Source organism: Mustela nigripes, chromosome 14 (assembly GCF_022355385.1).
Source record: "Mustela nigripes isolate SB6536 chromosome 14, MUSNIG.SB6536, whole genome shotgun sequence".
Taxonomy (NCBI): domain Eukaryota; kingdom Metazoa; phylum Chordata; class Mammalia; order Carnivora; family Mustelidae; genus Mustela; species Mustela nigripes.
This window is the reverse complement of record NC_081570.1, coordinates 106,171,611-106,188,268: the sequence shown is the minus strand read 5'-3', so window position 1 is coordinate 106,188,268 and position 16,658 is coordinate 106,171,611. Positions and strand designations below refer to the sequence as shown.

Genomic DNA, 16,658 nt, shown 5'->3' with positions numbered 1-16,658 from the left:
GGTCTTTACCAGCGCGTGGCCGGAGTATAGGCTCAGTTGGAGCCTTAGGTCGCCGTCGCACTGGCGCCGCCTGGAGGCCGCCCTAAGCCCCGCAGCTAAGGAAGCCTTGGCAGTCCCCTTTCCCCGTTCGCCATAGGCCTGCCTTGAGTAAGAAACCCCTGAAAACAATTTGGAGAAGGACCGTGATTGTGTCTAGCTCCGCCCTTTATTTCCTGTAATCCTGACAAGTCAGAACTTTGCCCTAAGCCTCAATGTCCTCATCTGAAAAATGGGGTTGTTTGAGAGGCTCAAGTAATTATAATGTATGTAAAAATGTTTTTAAAGGAGAAAGCATGGTACCTTGTGAGATGATGATTCCTCCAAACCCATGCTTAGACGTCCTAACTTTGCGCTCTTCTACCAAGCAATCTGTTTCTTTTTGTAACCTTAGGATCTTCACTTACAGGTTTTACCCTCAAGATGTTTTTTAAAATCGCCCTCTGAGGGTGCCTGGGTGGCTCAGTGGGTTAAGCCGCTGCCTTCGGCTCGGGTCATGATCTCAGGGTCCTGGGATCGAGTCCCGCATCGGGCTCTCTGCTCAGCGGAGAGCCTGCTTCCCTTCCTCTCTCTCTGCCTGCCTCTCTGCCCACTTGTGATTTCTCTCTGTCAAATAAATAAATAAAATCTTTAAAAAAAAAAAAAAAAAAAATCGCCCTCTGAACTTTCCTCACACCTTGTCCTGCCAAATTTGTTGCCTCTGCTTGGGGCTTGTTTCCCCAGGTTGGAGAGGTCCTTTAGGTCTTAGTTTCCCCTCTTTGGATGTCTTACTTAAACCAAGATGCTTTAAAACCGTCGCTAGTTTCCTAGATAGTGAAGGAGAGCAGGGAAGGAGTGGAGCAACTCTCCAATCACCTAATTTCATTATCCTCTTCAAACCAAGGTGTTGAAGTCAGAACAAAGAAAAATGTTAGGGCTGCTGCTGTTCTCGGCCTTCTGAGGGACAAGTCTCACAAATACTTCAGTTCTTGCCCTGAAGGTGGTCACAACAAAGGGGTAAATGATCTTTACGTTGTTTTGTTGTTGTTTTAAAGATTTTATTTATTTTTTTTACAGAGAGAGACAGCCAGAAAGGGAACAAAGCAGGGGGAGTGGGCGAGGGAGAAGCAGGCTTCCCGCTGAGCAGGGAGCCCAATGTGGGGCTTGATCCCAGGCCAGGACTCTCGGGATCCTGATGGATCCTGACCTGAGCGGAAGGCAGACGCCTAATGACTGAGCCATCCAGGCGCCCCATCTTTACGTTTAAATATAGACTCAAAAGAGAAGTTAATCTTTTAACTTGGTGCAGGCAACAGCAATTTACAGGGTAAAGTCCTTGTTTCATTTTAATCAAGAAGGGTGATTATTTACAAAGTATAGTGACTTCTCTAGCCAAGGGAGCCTAAGCTGGACTCAGAACCTTCTCAGTTCTAGTGAAAGCAGCTATGTTGCAGTGAGAACAACAGTCCTTGGACTCTGCCACTTAATAGTTCTGTGTGGGACTAACTTCTCTGTGCCTCGATTTCTTTTGTAAAGCATGTAAAGGATCTATGCCAACAGGAGGTCATAAAGCACCATATAAATATATAGGTTTAAATTAAGCGCTTTGTAGGAAAAGGTTATTTGCCCAAAATAAAGTAGACTGCTATGAAGTACGCAATTCAATAATACTCATGAAATATCTCATCCTGGTAGAGAGTAGTAAATAATAAACTAAGGGAATGAATTCAAAGAAATTATTGTCCCTGACAACAGAGGGATAAACATGACTCCTTAATTTAAGGATACTTAAATAGTTAAGGATACTGTCGATACTTTTTTTTTTTTTAAATTAGGGTATTAGCTCAAACTTTGTCTTTAGAAAAACCTGCGTGTGCCAACAAGAGGATAAAGTCCTCACCCTTAGGGATTTCTAAGCTGATTTCTCAGAGGCATCCTGGGAGGTTATGGAGAAACCAGGGCCCCAGTGGGCAGAGTCCATCAGCTTGTGTAAGACTTTAGGGATCTGAAACACAGAAGGTTCCACAGTCACAAAGCTTGAAAAGCTGTTTAGCATCTTGGGTTCTTTGGGAGGTAAGTCACAGGGGCCAGAGCTATTATTGTCTCTCAGATTTATGTCTCCTTGATGCCACTACCCAACACTTGGGAACCACACAGGTATGAGTCACTTTCTGCTACTTAATCCAGTAGCTGACCTTCAGATATGTTGACTCATAAGAATTTAAGGTTACATATATGAGAGTAAGGTTGAAATACATGGATAAAGTAAAAAGCCTAGGAATCCAAAAGACTGCCTACTTTACCACATGTATTAAGGTCCCAAGAGGAAAACAGACAACATGCTCAAAATAATGAAGGGCTGATTTTTAAAAAGTGTGGGCAAAGGACAGGTCAGTAACTGGAGGCGAGTAAGAGCCTTAGGCCTGAAAAGACAAAAGGAGTTAGCGGGTATTTGGAACTGGAAGGAAAGGCTGCCCTGAGAGGAGCAGTGACCTTTAATCAAAGGATACCTGAGAAATCCATATACTGATTCCAGTTTTTTCTCTCCCTCCTCTCCTTCCAGAGGCCCCTGTTGGTGGAATCAAAGTAGAAGCCAAAGTGCAGGGAGCCCATTGATGAACTTCATGCAGGTTAGTTCCCAGGATAGAGAAAAAGATATAAAGGGAGGAGTATGATCTGGAAGGAAAGACAGAAGCTATCCAACATACCTAGAGCTGAAGACTGCATCCATTTTCTGCAAGAGGGCTTATCTTTGACTCTCCTTGCTCAAGTATTGCTGTTCAGCAACTTTGTAGAGATGCCTCCTGAATCAGTTTTGGAGCAAAACTGACTTTAAGGAGTTTGCAAAAAAGCTGCTTGAAGTTACATCACTGCAGTTTCTTAACCTGCCCAAAGTCAAGTAAGATCATATTCCAATGAAAGGACAAACTACAGCAGAACAGCAAAAACTATGTAGAAACTGTAGTTTTAGAAAGAAAAAAAAATTTTTTTTTTTTTTAAAGATGAGGGGCTCTGGGTAGTCACAACCTGTTTTTTGTTTTTGTTTTTGTTTTTAATCTATAGTCTGAAGATAATACATACCTTGCAAGATAGGTATGTTAGTGTATATTTGAAATGCCTAGCTCAATGCCAGACATGTAACAAAACTTTACTGCATAGAGAGGTACCTGGCTGGCTCAGTCAGTAGAGCATGTGACTCTTGATCTCAGGTCATGAGTTCAAGTCCCACATTAGGTGAAAAGCTTACTTAAGCAAACAAAAATACCCTTTTAGGCATAGAAGCTACTGTTATTATTTATAATATTGGCTTCTCAAATATCGCTTTCCTTTACAGTAAGAACTTCTTCAAACTTTAGGACTGGTTATGTTAGCAGAGTGCAGCTCCATACCTTGTTCAGGGGTCCTTTACAGTCTTCTTCTTAAAAAAACATTTAGGGGCGCCTGGGTGGCTCAGTGGGTTAAGCCGCTGCCTTCGGCTCAGGTCATGATCTCAGGGTCCAGGGATCGAGTCCCACATCGAGCTCTCTGCTCAGCAGGGAGCCTGCTTCCTTCTCTCTCTCTCTCTCTGCCTGCCTCTCAGTGTACTTGTAATTTCTCTCTGTCAAATAAATAAATAAAATCTTAAAAAAAAAAACATTAAAAAAAAAAGATTTTATTTATTTGAGAGAGAGCAAAAGTGAGAAAGATCATAGAGGGAGATGGAGAAGCAGACTCACCGCTGAGTGGACAGCCTGTTGTGGGGCTCAATCCCAGGACCCTGGGATCATGACCTGAGCTGAAGGCAGACTTTTAACAGACTGAGCCACCCAAGTACTCCTCCAAAACATTTTTATAACACATATAAGTGTCTACGGGAGGGGCACCTGGGTGGCTCAGTCGGTTAAGCGGCTACCTTCGGGTCAGGTCATGATCCCAGGGTCCTGGGATCGAGCCCTGCATCGGGCTCCCTGCTCAGCAGAGAGCCTGCTTCTCCCTCTCCTTCTGCCTGCCACTCTGTCTACTTGTGCTCTCTATCTCTCTGTAAAAAAAAAAATAAAGTGTCTACTGAACATTACTATTAATTTAGCAGTTACCTATTTCCATATTTTTTAAGTATCCCCTATAGTCTTAACAGACTTAATCTATAACCTATCAGATATCTTACATAAACCTTAGACAAGTCTGTGGTTATCACTAAGTTGCTCCCATTTCAACCTTCTCTTGTATTTTCTACCTACTGATTTCTTTGGAGTAAAGGGCTCATTTTCACAGAGGAAATCTTAGGAAAGTTGCCCTCATTCATGTTTCTTTCCCATCATTTAAGAAGATCACCCTTCAAAGAACTCTAAGTTCCTATCTCCCCATTCCCTTCCAACTTCCCCACATTCCTAATGATTTCCCTCACTAGGATTTTTATTCAGTAAGACTTTTAGTTGTTTCTCAAGTCTCCTCAAGTCCTTGCTCTTTTTCTCTTTTCTTTTTCTTTTTTTAAAAAGATTTTATTTATTTATTTGTCAGAGAGAGAGAGCACAGGCAGACAGAATGGCAGGCAGAGGCAGAGGGAGAAGTAGGCTCCCTGCCAAGCAAGGAGCCCGATGTGGGACTCAATCCCAGGACGCTGGGATCATGACCACAGCCGAAGGCAGTTGTTTAACCCACTGAGCCACCCAGGTGTCCCTCTTTTTCTCTTTTTTTTGCCTGCTCTTTTTCTCTCAGGAGAACAAAAAGACCATATATGCATTTATGAGGTACTCTGTCAGATGTACCTTAAAATTAATATGTATACTGGATTTTTTTTTATTATATGTATTTACCAAAAAGCAATTATCTATATACAGCCTGGTACATGGTAAGCATTCTATTTCCTAAATACTGAGTTGGGAGATTGTAGTTGCTGAACACAGATGCTTATATGTCTTTGACTTTGGTAATACCGTCCTTTACTTAAGAAAGGCATCCATATTGCCAGTGGAGCAGTTTTTGAGAACTCTATACCCTGGATGGGGATCCCGTCTAGTCAGCTAGATAGGTCTCTTCAGTCCTGGGTATCAATGGTGTTTGTGTTACCACCACACTGCTATTCGTATTTACTTAATAAATGTATGCTGCATTGGACTGAGATAGCAACGGGCACCTTATTAACTAAGAATAGTTGAGAAGCCCGCAAAGCAAATCAATTTCCAGCCCTCCCTGAACCTGATATCCCGTCCCCTCTCCCCAACCCATATCTTAGCATTGATTTTACTCCCACACAAGGCACAGAATCATTTCCTTCAGCTACTGGGCTCTTCTCCTGATTGTCGGCTTTTAGGGAAGGGAGTGGGGGGATGACAAAAGGGAGGAAGATGTCAATCTACCAAACCAGTCAAAAGATCTTTCCATTCTCCCTTCAGTCCTTATCTCCACTTGCTCTGCCTATTATGAATACTACTTAAGGAGGAGCTAGGATAAGGAAAATGCAGAGGGTGGGAATGGGTTAGAAGAGACCACAACAGGGGAAAGAAGACCCCCCCCCACACATGCAACCCTACCCCTGCTCCACCATAATTAACTCAGCCAGACAGAAAACTTCCTATTGAGATTTACCTGTGATCAGGGACTAGGTAACAATTTTTGCCCAGGAGATGGAAAAAACTTTCAATGACATTCTGAAATGGTATGACTTTGACATTTTTATTAAGAAATATCTTTATTTTAAATGATAGTACAAAAACTGTATATATAATATAGATCTGTTTAAGTGTATATACACACAAATGATCACCCCCACACACATATACACACACACTTCCTCATCAAACTCAAATCTTATTAAAATCCTAAATAAAAAAAGAGAAGTACATTTGTTTTCCTAAAACATACTGTACATAAAGCTGTCAGAAAACCTGAAAAACTGAGGACATTTTGAGAAGAATCTAGGCACCCCCACCCACCCTCTTTTTCTCCGCCAACATAAATGGCCTTGGTAGGAGGACAGGCTATAGGACAAAGCCAGAGAAGGGAGCTGCAGTCATTATTGTTGGTCAGCTGAGATGGCTAAAACCAACTAGGAAGCACAGGATATGGGGTATGACCTAGATTAATTCTCAGAAACAAACCACTTCAGAATAAACAGAAAATACATATAATAGGGAAGGAGGGGAGTGGAAAGAGGAAAGACAAGGCCCATAGATTAGAAATGACCTACTAATTAAGTTCTAGTGCCTGGGAAAGACACAATGAGATAAGAACAATGGGGTCACAGAAGCAGAAGTAGTTTAGAGGGGAAAGTAAGGGAGAGAGATAGGGAATCACAATTTCCTGCCATTAGCCAGCCAAATTGCTACTGTGGAGTCTAGGAATGTCACCCCACCCACTAAGCCTAGAGAGTTTCCAAAAAAAAAAAAGGGGCAGCACCAGAGGCTCAAAGCTATTTAGTTCAAATTCATATCCTTCTTACTCCTGTTCTCATATTAAATATATTGGGATAGGAAATAGAGTACTAACTCGGAAAATATTCATCACATAAAATGGAGATAGATAAGAGCCTGGAACAGGATACAGGCAGTGCTAACATATAGTTCATTTTAAAAGCTCCTTTCCTGGCCATACAGAGATGTCTGCACAAGGAGGCCATTCTCCAATAAATTTGGATTAAAAACTGACTTCTACTCAATATTCAACTTCTGGGAAGAGTTTACTATATGCCTGAAATCTTCTAGCTCTGGAAGTCCATATGATGTTTGTTAGGAGAGAGCCATAAAAGCGTTTTCAAAATGATTTCTCAAAAGTATAAGATTTCTAAACTGGGAAAGCAGATGTACAGAATGCCCGCTTCTTGTGCCATGACCCTTTTATCTAAGATTTCTTTCCTGTTCAGAGGTGTAAGAGATCTTCCAAGTGCCAGTGAAAACAGCTGCCATGGGAGTGGAAAGGAGGCTTGCTCTGTGGAAGGGCAGCTCTGTCTTCACCCCTGACACTGCTCTGAACTGTTCAGCTTACATGGTGTCATCACACCATATGCTAAACAAGTCTCTAGAAAGCCAGACACTGGTTCTCCCCGAGGTTTACTCCTCAGGTTTCTCATTACACCAGGTTCAAGCATACCCCTCAGAGAAGGGCCGGAGTAGAGCTTTTTCTTCCTTTGCCCCCTTAGTGAAGCTACAGGAACCCTCTTCAATGTGTTTAATCGAATGAAAATATTTCCAGGTTATACCAAGTATTTTAAAGCTGAACCTCAAATAAACAAAAAGTGGGAAGATCCATATGTATTTATAAATGTACAAACCAATATGCACCCAGCAAATGGGTACTAAAAATGCCCTGGTCACACAATACCTAGCTTTGACTGTAGAGCCCTCTGGTAAATTCATTTCTTTTATATCAATATAAAGAAAGAAAGAAATTTGGTATGCCATATATTTCTAACATTACTGAGCAGATACAAAAATTTTAATAATGCAATGGTAAGGCTGAAGAAGGGGGAAAGACACAGCCAAAAATAACTATACATGGATCTGACAGGAAAAGAAGAACATCTTTTAAGGCACTGAGTTCAAAACATAGAAAAACCTAAAGTCAAGTTCTCCCATATCTCCATTAAGAAACCTCAACTCTGGCATTACAATTAAGAGATCCCACAGAGGTAGTGATAGGAAGGGAATTGTACATTTATATATTTATAAGAATTTCCCTGAAGCTAGGAATAAGAACAGAAATATTAAGACTTCTTTCTTTTTCTTTTCTCAGGGAAGGCTTAAAACCAAAATGCAAATGTAGAATCTAAAATTCATAAATTAATACTGATATTGTTAAAGCAGCTTTAAAGTAGGCAATCATCCTAGGTTCCAAGTTTTTTCTGCTTAAGTACCAAGTCTGAACCACCTGTCTGTTAATTGATTCTCTGTAATCCAATCTTGCCAACACAACAGTTGGGATCTAGCAACATTTTCCCAACTTCCATTGCTGATCCTGAAAGATGCAAATCATAAAATGTTTTTGCCATTAATGCATTTCATCTTTAATTTCTTCCTACTTCAAGGGATCTGGACCTGCCATTTTCTCCATGGCAATACAACTGGAGATCAAATCCTATTTCCCTTCTCTGGGATGATAAAAGGTGTATTTCAAGTAAATAACAACAAATACCTTTTTGCTATTCTTCCCTTTCCAGACATTTCTCTTTTCTCTTTCCCTGTCCCAACTCCCTATCTCAGAGACCCCATCATCAAAAATGACTTGGGCTGTATTAGAGATTTTTCTAGGTGAGGGTAACAGCCTCCTACAGAAAGAGAATGATAAGTATTTCTGAAGTTCGCCCAAACAGTAGGAACTCTGTATGCTCAGCAGGGAGTATTGGATGGCAACTCATGGGCCCAGTCAGAAGCTATCCCAGAGAGACAGGTAGCTGGGCCTGGCTATCCTCTGCAGGAAAGAGGGGAAAAAAAGGAATTAAATTCAATATATAAACAAAGAAAATAAACCAAACACATCTAAAATGACACTTGGTCCACCTGTCTCTATGGTTAGGCTAAAGCTTCGAAATGGCACACAATAGCATCTTATTGTTAGCATCTGGTTCACAAAGGGGGTCAGAAAAAAGAAAAACATTGCAAGCCGAAAAAGGACAACTTGACAGAAAATGGCACAATTTCACCCTAGCCCTTATCTGGGCTTCTCATCTTCCCCCCAAACCAAGAGAAATCTCTCAAGCCTACGGAGAAAACCTAGTGGTGGTTTTCTCCTAGTGGTGGCCAATGGCCAGGATTAATTTCAAACTGGTATTTTTTGCCTATAAGCCTCTAATAACCAATTTTGTTTGTCAAATTTGGTTTGGCGAGTTATGTTTTAGGTCTATTTTGAGCCCCAAGTGATTCTGCACCTCTGGAAAACTGCAGCAAATTACTTCACTAATCAAGATAAATAGAACCATGTGAACTGTCAAGTTTTATTCCAAATTAAAAATATATGTTTTCCCCATGATTGCTAATTAAGAAAACCGTATTCTAAACAGTCATTCAAATGTTTACTTGGCACATCCTCTGGTTTCTTCTTCTCATTTACAATAAAGCAAGAGAGCAGGTCTAGAATGATGGGGGCTCAATGTCAAAGGCAGTAACTTCTGTAATGTAACTTCTCCACAACCTCTCTCTTTCCATCCATAACCTCTCCTTCTGAAAAAACACCAAACTGGTGCACAAAGAAAACCCAGTAATGAAATACTTTACAAAATCATCTAAGAAAAGGGAGCAGGCACAGTGGTAGAGAACGGAGTCAGGCAGATGAAGTTATTGAGCCAGAATTTTTGGTTCCTTACTTTATGGCACTTCTAGTTTTTCTTTTTTCTTTTTTCTTTTTTTTTTTTTTTTAAAGATTTTATTTATTTATTTGACAGAGAGAGATTACAAGTAGGCTGAGAGGCAGGCAGAGAGAGAGAGGAGGAAGCAGGCTCCCCGCTGAGCAGAGAGCCCGATGCGGGACTCGATCCCAGGACCCTGGGATCATGACCTGAGCCGAAGGCAGCGGCTTAACCCACTGAGCCACCCAGGCGCCCCTAGTTTTTCATTCTTTTGCCAACACACACCGAGCACCTACAAGGCACAAAAGCTCTGAAAAAAGCCGATCTTAAGGAACAGAACAATCTGCTCATCCCAGGTCAAATGGAAACAGAACTCCACCAACACCCTCAGCAATTGCCTCTCCCCCGACTTCTTTTTTTGCAATGAGAAGGATACCCTTTAAGCTCCACACAAAGGCACACTTAGAAAACTCAATAAAATTTTATAAAGTTAAAAAGTTGATATTAAAGCTTGATATTATATAAATAAATGTGTGGAAGCAAGTTGTTCTAGCAACAGACTATCTTCCTGATTTCAATTTTATAAAATCCAGCCAGAGCAAAGTTTGTATTTCGGGACCAGATTGTTTTATAACCCCACAAGCCTCTTCCTGGCCACTTTCCAGCATTGTGAAGCACAGCCTGGAGGATTTTGGATTTACATACACTTCTCCCACATAAACAAGTTTCTTTCCTTTCCAGTTTTTAAATATTCCACTTCAGTTTCTTAAACTGGCATCTGAATTATGGACACATAATGGATGCAGAGTTGGCAATTACCAATTTCTTTTTGGTGAAATTAAATCAGGATAGGGGGAATGCCTGCTCCTTTGGAAGCAGAACATATATTTTCTCTTCCCCAAACCTTGCTTCTCACCCACCTCCTAATTAGTTTTCTTCTCTACCAGGTACATGTCATAAATATAAGGCAAAATTTAAGGTCACTTGACGATGCAATTATAAAAAGCTCTGTGCATGTCTATACTAGGAATGTTATCTTAAAATCTTCTGATACAAAGTCAGTTATTTAAAAAACAATCAACCCACAACATCCAACATTCTTTTACCTCTAAGTTTAAAGTGGGGATGTGAGCTAAGAAAATTGGTCCTTATTCTTTTGGTCCTTCAAAAGAAGTATTTCCTAAATTTGGCTTTGAATTTTCCAGTTGCATAGCAAGCCTTCCTGAGCCCAAGCACTGTTACCCTGCTATAGTTTTCTTCTTAAGGACATTCTTAATTTTTATACAATGTCTGTCCTCTGTATTTTCTTTTAAAAAGAGGAAAGAGGAAATAGATGGACATAGTACAAGTTGTGGCCCTCGCACATTAAGATGAAACAGTTTCCAAGGGAACTCCAGAATGAGGCTCTATGGTCCCTCCTGCCCCATTCTCTTCCGTGTCTCTCTCTTCCATCTCCCCCTCTGTCACTACTACAGCATCTACTTCGGCCACCTCTTCAACCATGGTGAAATCAACTCCATTGGGCTGTTGTCTGGCCATAGCCTCTAGCTTGAGGCGGTACTGCTCTGCTTCCTGTTCTTTCTTTAGGAGCTGGTGTCGGTATTCCTGGGCTCTTCGATTGGCCTCTTGGAGCTGCTGTTGGAGTAGCTCTCTTTCAGTGCCCTCCTGTAAAGGTAAACAATGTCACCACCAGGTTAAGAATTCTTGATCCCAGATTATCCGCAGAGTAGACAAAAAGCGTAAAGGAGGGTTCAGGCCTTAAAAGTTTTTGGCTTTTGATTCTTTCCTTTCTCTTCTATCTACTGCTGCTAAGAACATTACCTTGCTCTCCTCCACACTGTTTGTCCTCTCTTCTATTCTTGGTTTCTTAGTCAGAGGCAGCTTCTCTGCTTCTTCCTCCTCTTCAATTACAGTTTCCTCTGTAACCTGACCAGCAGGTACAGTTAGAACTAAAAGCCAAAGGACACCAATTGGAGGTAATGAATACATAGTGAAACAAAGAGGTTTTGCCTACTTTATTATTTTTTTTAAGATTATATTTACTTATTTGACCCAGAGAGAGATAGTGAGAGAGGGAACACAAGCAGGGGGAGTGGGAGAGAGAGAAGCAGGCTCCCTGTGGATGGGAAGCCTAACCTGGGACTCGATCCCAGGACACTGGGATCATGAACTGAGCTGAAGGCAGATGCTTAACCGACTGAGCCACCCAGGTGCCCACCTACTTTATTATTTAAGATTTTATTTTTATGTAACCTCTACACCCAAGGTGGAGCTCAAATTTACAATCCTGAAATCAAGAATTACAAGCTCTGCCAACTGAGCCAGGCAGGTACCCCTGCTTGCTTTAAATTAGAACATAAACTGAAATATATTAGCTGAAATCTTATTATTCATATCTCTTTGGATCTTAAAATCAACAGGTAAATCATGGCCTACAGAAAGAAACAGGAAAGATTAGAGTATCAAATTTGGAAGCCATGCAGTTAACATCGGGTCTGATGCTCTTATATAAAGATGTCTAACTCAGGGGGCACATGGGTGGCTCAGTCAGTTAAGCATCTGTCTTTGGCTCAGGTCATGGTCCCAGGGTCCTGGGATTGAGCTCCACATCAGGCTCCCTGTTCAGCAGGAAGTTTGCTTTTCCCTCTCCCTCTGCCACTCCCCTGCTTGTGCTTTCTCTCAAATAAACAAATAAAACCTTTAAAAAAAATGTCTAACTAACTCTAGGAGCACCTGGGTAGCTCAGCCGGTTAAGCGTCCAACTCTTGATTTCAGCTCAGGTCATGATCTCAGGGTCATGAGATCCAGCCCTGCACTGGGCTCTGCACTGAGCGTGGAGGTTGCCTAAGTTTCTCTCTCTGCCCACCCCCACCCCTGCTTGCTCTCTCTCTCTCTCTCTCTCTAAAATAAAGAAGTCTAACTTTGGCCAATAAGCTTACAATTCCTTGGGAGTAACCTGTCTAATGAAGGCCTAATGTCTTTACATAACATTTTTTTTTTAAAAGATTTTATTTATTTATTTGACAGAGAGAAATCACAAGCAGATGGAGAGGCAGGCAGAGAGAGAGAGAGAGGGAAGCAGGCTCCCCGCCGAGCAGAGAGCCCGATGCGGGACTCGATCCCAGGACCCTGAGATCATGACCTGAGCCGAAGGCAGCGGCTTAACCCACTGAGCCACCCAGGCGCCCCTTTACATAACATTTTTGAGGAACTTCACATGAAAGCAGTTTACCACTCACTATATCCAATTTAATAAATTTCTCTTTTGTAGATAAATGAGAAAAAGGTCAACAAACAGTTCAATGCACTGCACATCTATCAGAATGGCTAAAATTTTAAAAAATGGCGATAACACCAGACACTGACATGGATGTGGCAACACTGGATTACTCATAAATTGTTAGTGGGACTATAAAATGGTACAGTCACTCTAGGAAATAGTTCACGCTCTGTCAAAGTATTTATAAAATTAGACATGTTTACAAAACTAAACATGTACTTAGCATGCAACCCAGCAATTGCACCTTGGGGCATTTATCCCAGAGAACTCAAAATCTATATTCCCATAAAACATGTACACTATTGGACATAACAGCTTTATTCACAGATAGCAAAAAACTAGAAACAAGTTAAATGTCCTTCAATGAATGGTTAAACAAACTGTGGTAATCCATACCATGGATACTATTCAGCAATAAAAAGGAGTGAACTATTGATACAAACAACAACTTGGATAGATTTTAAGGGAATTATGCTGAGAGAAGAAAAGCCAATCTCAAAAGGTTCCATATTACATGATTCCATTTATTATAATATTCTTGGAATGACAAAAGTATAGAGTTAGAAAACAAATGAGTTAGTGGTTGCCAGGGGTCAGGAATGGGTTGGGAAGTGAGATGGAACTTTTCTCTCTCTCTCTCTCTCTTTTTTTTTAGAGAGAGCAAGCAAGAGAGCGCCTGAGCACGTGTGAACAGGAAGTAGGCAGGGAGGCAGTGTGCCAGAGGAGAGAATCTCAAGCAGACTCCACACTCTTTGGAGCCCACATGGGGCTCAATTTAATCATCCTAAGATTATAACCTGAGCTGAATCCGAGAGTTGGATACTTAACCATGTGAGTCATCCAGGTGCTTTGGAACTGTTCTCTGTCTCAACTGTGGTGGTGCTCACACAAATCTACACTTGTATTCACTGCAGAGAACTAAGTGCATACACAAGCACATACATGAATACATATAAAATTGGAAAATTTTCAATAAGGTTGGCGAATTGTATCAATGTCAATTTCCTGTCTATGATATTGTATTACTGCAAAATGTTACCAATGGGGGAAACTGGGTGATAGGGACACTGTATCTCTCTGTATTATTTCTCACAACTGTACACACTGGGGCACCTGGGTGCCTCAGTCAGTTAAATGTCTGACTCTTGATCTCAGCTCAGGTCTTGATCATAGGTCATGAATTCAAGCCCCACACTGGACTCCATACTGGATGTGGAGCCTATGTAAAAAACACACTAGAGGGGTGCCTGAGTGGTTTAGTTGGCTAAGCATCTGCCTTTGGCTCGGGTCATGATCTCAGGGTCCTGGGATCAAGCCCTCTGTGGGGCTCTCTGCTAAGTGGGGAGTCTGCTTCTTTCTCTCACTCTTCCTTTGTACTCTCCCTCTTTCTATCAAGTAAATAAATAAAATCGTTTTTAAAAAAACCCAAACTATACACATATCTACAATGATCACAAAATTAAAAACTTTAAAATTCTATTTAGGTTTTAGGTTACATTATGATTTTTCTTTAAAACAGAAAATTTACCTAGTTACTTGGTTTGGCTGATTTAAAATTTAGCTTGTATTCCTTGGTTACTCATCAACTGATGGCAATAGAAAGCAGCTTAGATATCTGCTAGGTGGAAAAGGCAGTTTAGTTGGGATTTTAAAACATCCTGAAGATAATTCATAAAATCTCAGCTTTCCTTCTTTGTGCCTGGTTAAATACATTTGTAAAAGGTGGTATAGTTCATCCGGGCAAAACTTCAAATATTTTGTCCCCTCAAAACAACTCCACTCTCATTTATTTGACTCCATTATAAGCAGAGTTTCTCACCTACCCAAGGAAGCCCCAAAGCTTTAAACCATGTTCACAAAAACATCAATAGTATATTCCCCCCCCCCCAAAATAGGAATTTATGATACTAAAACTTGAATTATTCAGGGTTTGGTTTTTTTTTTAAGATTTTATTTCTTTGACAGAGAGAGAAAGCAAGAATATAAGAGCTGAGTGGGGGGAGGTGCAGAGGGAGAAGCAGACTCCCCACCAAGCAGGGAGTCAGATAAGGGGCTCAAGGCAGAAGCTTAACTGACTGAGCCACCCAGGCACCCCAATTATATAGGTCTAATATCTGTTTTTTCTTTCTATGCTACAAAGATCCACCAAGTTAAATAGTTTGAAAATTATAAAATCCCCATCATTATTGAGGCCAAGTCAAAATTTTGGTGACTCAAATGCAATAAACCAATCCTCCTCTTTCAAACTCCAATTTTTTTTTTTTTTTTTTTTTAAGACAGAGACAGAGAGAGTGCAAGCAAAGGAGGGGCAGCACAGAAGGAGAGGGAGAGAGAGAAACTTAAGCAGGCTCCATTCCTAGCATGGAGCCCAAAGCGGGCCTCAATCTCACCAACCTAAGATCATGACCTGAGCCAAAATCAAGAGTCAGACACTTAACCAAGTGAGCCACCCAAGTACCTCAAACTCCAGTATTTTTAAGTAATGAAGTTATAATGATTAGTTGCTCTTGAAAAAACAAAAACGAAACTATTGATGTATTTCTTGAAGAAGTAATACATTCACATGGTTCAAAAATTAAAAGTTATGGGGCGTCTGAGTGGCTCAGTTGGTTGACTGCCTGCCTTCAGCTTAGGTCATGAACTTATAGTTCCAGAATAAAGCCCCCAAGTCAGGCTCCCTGCTCAGAGAGGAGTCTGCTTCTCCCTCTCTCTCTGCCTCCTTCCCCGCTCGTGCTCTGTCTCTTTTGCTTTCAGTTTCTCTCTCTCTCTCTCAAAAAAATAAAATCTTTAAAAATATATTAAAAGTTATAAAAACATATGTAGTGAAAAGTCTCCCATGCATCCCCAGCTACTCAGGTACCTTCTCAGGAGGCAACCATTTTTTTTTTGTTTTTTAAGATTTTATTTATTTGTTTTGCAGAGAAAGACGCAGAGAAAGAGCACAAGCAGAGGGAGCAGGAGAGGGAGATGGAGGCTCCCCACTGACCAGGATGCTGGACGTGGGATCATGACCTGAGCCGAAGGCAGATGCTTAGCTGAGCCACCCAGGCATCCCCCCACTTTTTTTTTTTTTAAGATTTTATTTATTTATTTGACAGAGAGAGCACAAGCAAGGAGGTAACCAATGTTATCGATGTTATTCTTGAATATTCCTTCAGAAATGGTTTAAGTCAATGAATATATTAGCAAATATACATATATTTTCCCCTTTTTAAAAAATACAAGTGTAACATATTCTACACACTGTTCTGCATCTTACTTTTGTCACGTAACAATATGGTTTTGGGATGATATCATGCTAGTATATAAAGCACTTCTTCATTGTTTTCAGCAGCTGCACAGCACTCCAATGTATGGGTGTACCATAATTTCTTTATCTAGTTCCCTACTGACATATACTTATGTTCTTTTTTTCATTTTTTATTGGAGTATAGTTAATCCACAGTGTTACACTAGTTTCAGGTGTACAACACAGTGACTCAAGCTCTCTATACATTATGTTATGTTCACCACATACAGCTACCATCTACTTAGGTTATTTTAAATCTTGGACGACTATAAATAGTGCTATAATGAATAACTCAGTATATATTTCATTTCTGTGTGAATATAAATTCTTAGAAAAGAACTTTTTAGCCAAACGGTATATGTATCTTTAATACTGATAGGTACTGGGAGCTCCTGGGTGGCTCAGTCGGTTAAGCATCTGCCTTTGGCTCAGGTCATGATCTCCAGGTTCTGGGAATAAGCCCCAATTCAGGCTCCCTGCTCACTGGGGAATCTGCTTCTCCCTCTGCCCCTCCTCCCTGCTTGAGAGCACATAAGTACTCTGTCTCCCATAAATAAATTTTTTTTTTAAATGCTGATAGATAATTGCAATAAATTCTTTAGAGGATACATTAATTTACACTCTCAGCAGTGATTTTTTTTTTTTTACATTTTATTTTTAAATACTCTCTACACCCAACATGGGACTAGAACTTACAATTTTGACATCAAGGATCACAAGCTATACTGACTGAGCCAGCCAGTGATTTATGAGTGCCTATTTCCCCACACCTCTGACAACACAGTGTTATAATGGTATCTCACTGCAGAACTGACTTG

At 40.7% G+C, this 16,658-nt stretch overlaps 1 protein-coding gene across 7 annotated transcripts in view; it reads right to left on the bottom strand.

Annotated features, from left to right (window-relative positions):
• Window positions 1–5,648: 5,648 nt before the first annotated feature.
• The window catches only part of GABPB2 (GA binding protein transcription factor subunit beta 2), a 33,980-nt gene continuing 22,970 nt past the window's right edge, over window positions 5,649–16,658 (bottom strand). For all 7 annotated transcript variants that reach the window (XM_059376096.1, XM_059376097.1, XM_059376094.1 and 4 more), the window contains 2 exons: window positions 11,093–11,220; window positions 5,649–10,936 (listed from right to left, as the gene is read on the bottom strand). In XM_059376096.1, coding sequence (XP_059232079.1) covers window positions 10,637–10,936; window positions 11,093–11,220 — 428 coding nt within the window. In that variant the 3' untranslated portion in view covers window positions 5,649–10,636. The remainder of the gene's footprint in view (window positions 10,937–11,092; window positions 11,221–16,658) is intronic.